Source organism: Syngnathoides biaculeatus, chromosome 6 (assembly GCF_019802595.1).
Source record: "Syngnathoides biaculeatus isolate LvHL_M chromosome 6, ASM1980259v1, whole genome shotgun sequence".
Classification (NCBI taxonomy): Eukaryota; Metazoa; Chordata; class Actinopteri; order Syngnathiformes; family Syngnathidae; genus Syngnathoides; species Syngnathoides biaculeatus.
In genome coordinates this window covers 11,596,671-11,605,823 of record NC_084645.1, presented here as the reverse complement: position 1 = coordinate 11,605,823, position 9,153 = coordinate 11,596,671, and the positions used below count along the sequence as shown (strand labels likewise).

The window sequence follows — 9,153 nt, the reverse complement described above, 5'->3', positions numbered from 1 at the left end:
GTGCACGCTACAGACCATTGAGATCACTGGCTCCATCCAAATCCAGCAAAAAGAGATGAAACAAAAACTCATCTCAACAAGTGAACACGATATTTTTCCCAGTCTTTACACGTTTTCAGCCATACCGCCAAACAACCATGTTCTCAGCCGCTTATCCTGACAAGGGTCATGAGAGTGCTGGAGCCCATCCCAGCAATCTCCAGGCATGATGCTGGGTACACCCTGAATTGGTTGCCAGTCAACCACAGGGCACATTTAAAGAAACAAACAACAACAAAAAACTATTATGACTCACCTATGGGCAGTTTAGGTTCTTCAATTAACCGACCATGCATGTTTTTGGGATGTGGGAGGAAACCGGAGTGCCTCGAAAGAAACGCAGGAATGGGGGGAACATGCAAACGCCATACAGGCGAAGCCGGGATTTGAACCCCACATCCTCAGAACAGGGGGAGGCCAATGCTTTACAGCTGCCTCACCGTGCTGCAGAATCGTTAATATAAACTCATATTTTATGTTTCACCAAATTATGACATTTTCTGCTTCTCAGACTGTGACCAGTCCAATTCAAGGGATATACTCCATTATTTAATAACCTAACCCTATCAAATTTATTACGTGTCATTGTTTTAATAACATTTCTTTTACAAGAGTTCAGGGCCTCTTACCTACGACCCTAGTGAGGAGAAACAGTATGGAAATTAAATTTCTTTCATTTCGAGCGTTACCATCAGTTTTGTCAGGCCAGTTTGAGTCCCCCCAGCCTCCATAAATCTTTGTTGAACCACAATTCAAAGTCAATGTCTGATTTCCTTTAATCATTTTTCATCAAATTATATCTTACTTTTGTCAGATATTTCAGGCTTCACTATGGTTTGACAGGGGGGGACACGACCGACAGTGATCCGGTAGGAGGAGACAAGTCTCATCTTTTCCGTGCTCTTTCACGGACAAATCGTCCACATTACAGAGGATCTCCCCTGTGTTGATCGTCGGAAAACACGACCGCAGAAAAATAATGAACATTTTGTTGTGTATTTAACGCCACGTCTTAGTAAAGGCATCGGGTAAAACCGTTATTCGTGCCCCTCATCCATGAATTGGAATCCTGGGCCCCAGCGCACCGGGTCGAGCCATGGCGGCCAGGCTTCCTGCCGCTGGCGGCGGTGACACAACGGACGGCGAAATGGCAGGTAATTGACTTCTTTATGAATCTTAAAAAATAATATCAGAAAAACATTTTGAATGTCTCTACTTTCGTGGCTGGACTTGTCGCGTTGGCTTTTTTCAGGTGAGCGAGATAAGCGTTGTTGTTTACGCTTGTTGATTCCTCAACGATTGGCCGTAACTTATTCCCAAAAGTAGGTCAGTAGATCAGTAGAGCAAAGTCGCTCTTTTGACAGTTCATGCAACGCTTAACTATATTTCCAGATTATTGTGTGGAATAATACTTTGTCGGTCAGTCAATTGTCATCTTTACATTTGAAAAGAAAGGCAAGCGTTTTCCAGCAGTAGCTTGAAAGACCAGCAAAATGAAGCGAGTATTAGCATAGCATAGCATAGCAAGGCCTGTTTATCGAGTCTAAAAAAAAAAGTACCAATTTGAGCTATTTTCGACAATTTAATAGCATGTGTTAGGTCTAACTCTACAGTCTCATTGCTTTACAAATGTCAATAATCCAAACGTAACGTATATCGTGTTCACTGTAATGAACCTTTACGTCTTTTTTTCAATCATTGTTAAAAACGACCAGCCATCTTAAAGTTAGCAGAACCACAAAACTGGGTATTAACATTACAAACACGGACAATGGTTTTCGCTATAGCAGCTACATGCCTAAAATACACGCACTGTTATTATTACGTTATTAGTGGGAACCAATATGTAAGTCCCCCCGCAAAGAATTACATGACAAGCTCAGGTTCCCGTTGCTGAAATGTGAAATGTCCATTTAGTGTATTAATGTATCTTTATTATGCCGAAACAATTTTACTCTGTCACAGTGGAATTATTTTTTATCTTTTGTATTCTGATGGATATTTATTGAGAATTACACTCGTTCACTCGATCACAACAAAGTCTTTAAGGGGTTGTGACAGAAAAAACAAGGAGGAGAGAGTTAAAGGACACTAATGTCGAAAAAGACAACAAAAGACAAAGCACTGGCTGCAAACAAGATGAGGAAAGTAAAGCATTATATACCTAATAAAATGATATATTGGATTAGACTGCTGTATGGGTCAGTAGTGCTACATACTGAGAGGAAAGGATAGGATAATATGGTAGTTTGGTAGAAGACAGGAAGGGAATCATGCAGGACAGGGCCGTGGACTCTGCTGTATAACTGAAGTACAGTTGGAGTAGCTATGTAAATTATAAACATCTGTAGGACCAGAGTGTTAATGAGAGATTACCCAAAATGATACCCACATAGTTATATGTTGGAGTGAGTGAATGGCCGCACACCCAGCGAAAATGTACTTGCATTGAGAGTCTGTTGACACATGCAAGTTAGTTGATACTGTTTTGCATGCACAAAACCTGTCAGGAGTATCCTGTAATTGCTGTGCCTTGAATGCCGGGGCTGAGGACCCCACTGCACTCGAGAGGCAGGGTTGGGCCCAGGAGTCCACCCAAAAGTGGCCTAGTGGACGGGACAGCTTCCACCACCAAGGCTCCCTGAAAAATAATCACCCGTAGGAGGACGTAGTGACCCAACACCACCCCCACAAACGCCTTAGAGTACGCTGTTTTTGTTTTTGTGCTTTTATTTTCATTTATGGATTTTTTTCCTGTTTTAAATGTTTTATTTCTTTGTATTAAAATGCTTTTATTCATGTAAAGCTTATTGAGTTACCATGAGTATGAAATGCGCTAGATAAATAAATTTGCTTTCTTTATCAGCTCAGCAAATTATGACAATGTTAGCTGATCAGCAGATCATCTTAAAAAAATTTAATCACCCTGTACAGATCAAGATGATCAGATCAGTCTAAAGTCCATTTGATACCCTTGGTTAACCTCTTGAATGTCTATCGCTCAGTATGCCAGTAGTTACTTGCTTTTCCATCCATCCATCCATCCATCCATCCATCCATCCATCCATTTTCTTAGCCGCTTATCCTCACAAGCGTCACCTCACGCGAGTGCTGGAACCTATCCCAGTTGTCAACAGGGCTGAGGCGGGTTACGCCCCGAACTGGTTGCCAGCCACTCACTGGGCACATGTAGACAGACAACAGTTACACTCATAATCACACCGAGGGGCAATTTGGAGTCTCCAATTAATGCATATTTTTGGGATGTGGGAGGAAACCGGAGTGCCCAGAGAAAACTGATGCAGGCACGGGGAGAACATGCAAATTCCACGCAGGTGGGGCCAGGATTGAACCCTGTATCTCAGAACTCTGAGGCCAACGCTTTTCAGCTGCGCCACTGTGCCACCCTCTTCCTTTTCAGGAAATACAAAATTATTCTATTGGCTATTACCAATGTTTGTGCTTGAATCCAAAATGTTCCCACATTGGCATGGTAGCGTTAGGCTTTGGAGCTTTTGCCATTATGCTTTCCTCTTCTCAGTGTCTCCTCCCTGCCTCCTCCCCTCCTTACTCTTCTTTAGTCTCTGACCTTACGGTCACAGCCTCAACAATGGAGGCACGGAACATGGTCCACTTAATTTCAGTGTCCCCCGCCTCCCCTGGGATGTGGGTAAAATCGAATCAGAATCAGACCCCCAAGGTGCCCTCCTTTGCCCGCCATCCAGGTCCATTTACACACCCAACCCCCTTGGTTGTTTTTGCAGGTAGTGACCCCACAGGAAGGGTTACCCATGTTACCTCTTGTGCCTGGCAAAGCCCCATGTGTTCAGGTCCATCCACTCATGAATATACGAGGGCAGTACAAGTTCTGACAGGGCCACCACAACTTTCAAAAAAAGCTTAACATCGGACTCTGGGTAACATGACAGAATACTGTGGATGTTTGGGTTTCATTACTCTGTCATGTCAGGATTGTTGTTTTGAAATGATAAACTAAACCAGCTAACCCTTTATAATCATGTATCCTGACGAAGTAAGCTTGTGAAGTTGAAGACCCTACCAAATTCAAATTAAGTATAGCAGGTGTTCATTCACAGATTTAATTAATGATCATGTTACAGTGAAGAAAATAAGTATTTGAACACCCTGCTATATTGCAAGTTCTCCCACTTAGAAATCATGGAGGGGTCTGAAATTTTCATTGTGGGTGCATGTCCACTGTGTGAGAGACAATTTAAAAAGAAAAATCCAGAAATCACAATGTATGATTTTTTTAAAAATGATTTATTTGTGTGATACAGCTGCAAATAAGTATTGGAACACCTATCAGCTAGAATTTGGACACCCCTGAACTACTTGAAACGTTTGACCTCTGTAATTGCAAACAAAGGCTTCTGTACCAAATACTGTATAGGGTGGACACGTGTCTTAATGCAGCTAACGACCTCACACACGTGATCTGATTCAGGATAATACATGGAGTAGAGGTGGACATTTAAATGCAGACTGTTTTATTGAAAGGGTCGGTGCTGGTCGGCGCTCAGGAGACAAAGACGACACTCAACAAAAGACCAACATTCCCAAATGCTATTTAGCCTCAATAACTGGCATATATATTTCGACCAAATGCAAGTTCTCAAAACACAGTTGACATTGCGTGAAATCAATCATATGAGCCCCTTACCTATGCCGAGAAAGTGGAGAGCCGTTCACCCAGGAAGAGGTCCGGTTGTCAACCAGCTGGGCGTCCGTACGAAACCCGCAGCAGACTCTACCTGTTTGTACTCTGCATCTCTCTATTATACTTTTCAGTTGCTTGCGAGAGAAAGGACTGGTGGCCTACCCGTCCCACCTGGCGCCGCAACAATTGTAGCCGATTTACTATTGACACCTAAGTGTGTCCTTCAGGCTCTGAGAAACATCTTACGCAGCCATAACTGTCAAGACATCCCACAACAATGTTCGTTTTTAGTATGCATGTGAACAAGATAGTGAAAAACAACTTATATGCGAAAAACAAGTGAGTGTATGCATGCGAACACGATAGTGAAACGGTCAAGACGTCTTGACCAGAAAAACAAGTGAGTGAAAAACAACTTATATAACCATGGTTGCACAATACATTCGGGTATTCGACGGTTATGGGAAGCATCACTAATTAACACTCCTTTCATTCCACTCTTGAGCCTTCACATATTAGTTGATATACCCGTCAAACGTCGATGGTAACACTATTCCATTTCCAGTGTGATTCATGATGTCATGAAAGAACATGGACCATAATTCCCGCAACGTTAGGTTTCTGTGAAGATATTGATGTGATAAACATCCTTGCCATCTAGCGTAAATGTATATATGAGTGGGGTGAGGCACCAACTTAACAGTGTAGTTCTCGACACCGAAGTGTCCATTACTTTTCTCAAGGCGTGCAATCATCTCATGCGTTGCATAATCACCCACTCCACTTCAGCTCGGATACGTCTTACGTAGATACACGTTAGCAGATTACATAGTGATAGCAATACTATTACAATAACCAACAGAATCAGAGGGGGCACCAAAGTCCTCCTAGCATGACTGACATCCCTGAAAAGATGTCCCACCAGTGATGGGCTGAGGACTGTTGTACTATTTTAGCAGCATGTTGTACCCGTCCGCTGGCTACTAATGTGGACACCATGAGGTTAGAGATGTTAGACGTATGTGACTGTATAATTTTCTGAACTTCAGTGGATTGTTCCAATGCGCATTTGAAACGCTCCAGTGAGAGGTTCCAGGGATTCTTTAGTACATCCCATTGTACTTGTGTCAGCCGATTAGACACAGAGTAATTCGTCAAACGATACGTCTGGTTTCCCCAATGCCATAGGTGCACATTATATAAGCAACCAACGAAAGGAACCGATGGTACTTGTGAATTATTTTGCATTGTTGCCACACATAGAGCATGTGGTCCGATTTGCCACAACATCTCCCTTCGTGGCTCCCGAGTCCAATCACAAAGTAGAGCCTCTGAGTCGGTTAAACATGGATTGCTGTGTCCCTGTTGTAATGTACACGCCATTCCTCTGTCTGTTTCGTCACACATTTTCATCTCATAAGTCGTATTTGTTCCCACATCCATCCACTCTCCATCCAGATGTAGAAACCAAAATCCTGTGGTAGTAATCACCGGTAATACTTGATACTTACATATCGTTTTAACAGTAGACACATTGTACTGAGTCCAATACCCAGCACAATATGTACTGTTGCATTTTGTTCGCTCCGAGTGTAACTGTAACCAAAGTTTGCTACTAATATTCAAAATCCGTCTCCATTCGTGATAATTTCCCGTTGTCATTATTCTCTGGAATCGCTCTTTTTGAGCTTCCGCATGTATCATTTGCAATGCACAGGTTGTCCAATTACCTATATGTGATAGATTCTTTAACGCATCATATGTTTCATTCCATAATTTTAACTCCCATGTAAATACCTTTTTCCAAACACCTGTGTTTTCCAATTGCCCTATCATAGTTTTTGGAAGCCATACCCCTACCTGATGTATAGCATCTGATGCATGTTGCCCTGTGTTAGATAACATTGTTCTGGTTACTTCATTATCTGCAGCATTAGCTACACCATACAGTGTTCCCATTCCTCCTAAGAGAGTATCATACCAAGCTCTACGTCTTTGTGTACAGTGTGGTATATCGGGGAATTTTATTTCCCAGTACACTCGGGTTTTAACCCTGAATTGTGCCATGTGCGTACAGGTATCTAATACTGGTGCTATGTGTGTTCTTGTAGCATTAGGTTTCCCAGGTAACACCCATATTATATACAAAAATGTGTTACGTCCCGAGATTTCAGTGCTGTTGAAAAAAAAAAAAAAAAACGGGGTTTCTTTTACGGTAATTGTCCACCTCGTCCAGTTGTGCTCATTGCAGGTCTTGGTCGTCCTGTTGTAGTGGCACATGGGGACCACTGAAGTGACGGTTAAGTTGCATCCTTGTTCCACCAACGGGATGTCCTTTCCTCCAAGGCACCTTTTGCATTTCCACATCTGACAATTGCTGGTGATGTTTACCACGCCGCAAGCTCGGTAAGCTGGACAGGTGTAGTCTCCTTGAGTACGGTCCTGGGTACTGCTTTTCCATCTTATGTGGAGCCGCTGGACCTGCTCCAATTTGTCACCCTCCGTCATTGCGCAGCAGAGTTGGACCATTGCACCAAGGACAAGGATACACGTGACCCAGCAGACGACACTGCCACCTCTTGGGCCCTCGGTCTTCCCTGGTCCGGCCATGGCGCCTCTCCGATGATGGTCTTCCAATCAGCAAATACTACACGGCATCTGTATTACGACAAATAGTGGATACTACAAACATGTGATTAGTTCTCTCTTGTATAACATTTTGACACCGGTACATTTACCCATTTTTCCTCTCCAGGATATAAGACTCTCACAGTAGCATCTTGCCCTTGAGCTATAATTTCTGCTACTCGGGGAGGACCGTCTGGCTGTTTTACCCAAACTTTTGCCCCTGCCAAATCAGTGGAGCCAAATCCTCCCTCCCTTCTGGTGGTTATCACCACAGGTTTAGGTATTTCTTTTACCTTGGTTACAAGGCAAGGCTTCACTACCAATTGAGCAATTTTGTCCCCTCTTTCCAATGTAACGGGCTGTTCTGCTAATAATTTGCATACCACTCCAATTTCTCCTTGATAGTCCACATCAATTACTCCGGCTTGAATTGTTAACCCTTTTAGTGATAACCCACTTCGTGGTAGAATGTGTCCATATGTCCCTGGTGGACACTGGAGCCCCAATCCTGTTTTCACTATTTGGATTTCGTTGGGAACCAGAGTGATGTTTGTCAGGATTTTCAAATCCAATCCCGCTGAGCCTGGAGTAGCTCGTACGGGAATTTCGGCTTGAGGATCAATTTTCCACATTTTAATTTCCCCATTGGAATTTTTGTACCGGTTCCCCCATTATCATTCGTATTAGGGGCATTATTCCCGCCCCAAGCGGTCTATTATTAATCTGATTCACTGCCTCGGATAAGTCTTTGCATCATTTGTCCAGCGTTCTGTTTCGAGATAGCTTTTTTAATGTTTCCTTAAGAATTCCATTCATTCGCTCTATTAACCCAGCAGCCTGCGGATAATAGGGAATGTGATAGATCCATTCTACATCGTGAGTCTTTGCCCAGTCTTTAGACTCCTTTTCCCCCTATTTTAATTCGCTCAGACACATACCATTTCCATTTGATAATACTAGCTTCCTGTGTGATTCCTATTCTATGTGTCGTCGGGTTACCTTTAACCCATGTCAAAATCGGTATATGTGTTCTCATTAACACCTCATGGCCCACCGTTTGAGCCTCAGTTTCAACCAATGCCCAATAGCATGCTAATAGCTGCTTTTCAAAAGGTGTGTACCTTAGGCCTGCTTCTGGGAGCTTTCTCGACCAGAATCCCAAGGGTTTACGAATCCTATCTTGCTTTTGCCACAAACTCCAGTTAGCGTATTCATTTAACGCCGACACCTGCAATTCTACCGGTCCCGATTTCATTTTTCCCAGCGACACTGCTTACTATATCGCTTCCTTCGCCATATCAAATGATCGCTGTTGTTCTTCTCCCCAACTAAAGTATCATTTCCTTAGGAACTTTTAGCTTTTCCAGGTGCTCTGCTACCACCCGGTGGCAGATTGTGGGACTATGTAAATAACCCTGTGGTAGTCTGGTAAACGTGTATTCGCGCCCTTCCCAGGTAAACGCAAATTGATTCATCCTATCCTCAGGAATAGGAATAGTGAAAAATGCGTTAGCCAAATCTATGACCCCATACCACGTTCCGGGATGATGTTGCACTCGTTCTATAATTGTCACTGTGTCGGGCACTGCGGAAGTCTACTGTCATCCTCCCAGAGTTATCTGATTTCCTGACTGGCCACAACGGATTGTTCCAGTTTGTCGTCACTGTTTTCAATACACCAGCTTCTAAATATTCTTTAATGGTCGCCGAAATTTCTTCCTGTCCTCCAGGTATCCGGTATTGCTTTTGACTTACTACCTGTGTAGCTTGTGGTATCGGAAAAGGTGGCATTTTTACTTTACCCA

At 43.1% G+C, this 9,153-nt stretch overlaps 1 protein-coding gene across 6 annotated transcripts in view; it reads left to right on the top strand.

Moving 5' to 3' along the window:
- Positions 1–926: 926 nt before the first annotated feature.
- bmal2 (basic helix-loop-helix ARNT like 2) overlaps positions 927–9,153 on the top strand; it is a 33,811-nt gene continuing 25,584 nt past the window's right edge. For 2 of the 6 annotated variants that reach the window (XR_009795342.1, XM_061822421.1), the window contains exon 1: positions 929–1,193. Coding sequence is in view for 5 of the 6 variants with exons in the window: in XM_061822421.1 (XP_061678405.1) it covers positions 1,136–1,193 (58 nt within the window). In the remaining variant the exon portion in view is untranslated. Of the gene's footprint in view, positions 1,194–9,153 lie in introns of all 6 variants that reach the window. The other 4 variants (XM_061822418.1, XM_061822419.1, XM_061822417.1 and 1 more) reach the window with 4 other exon arrangements.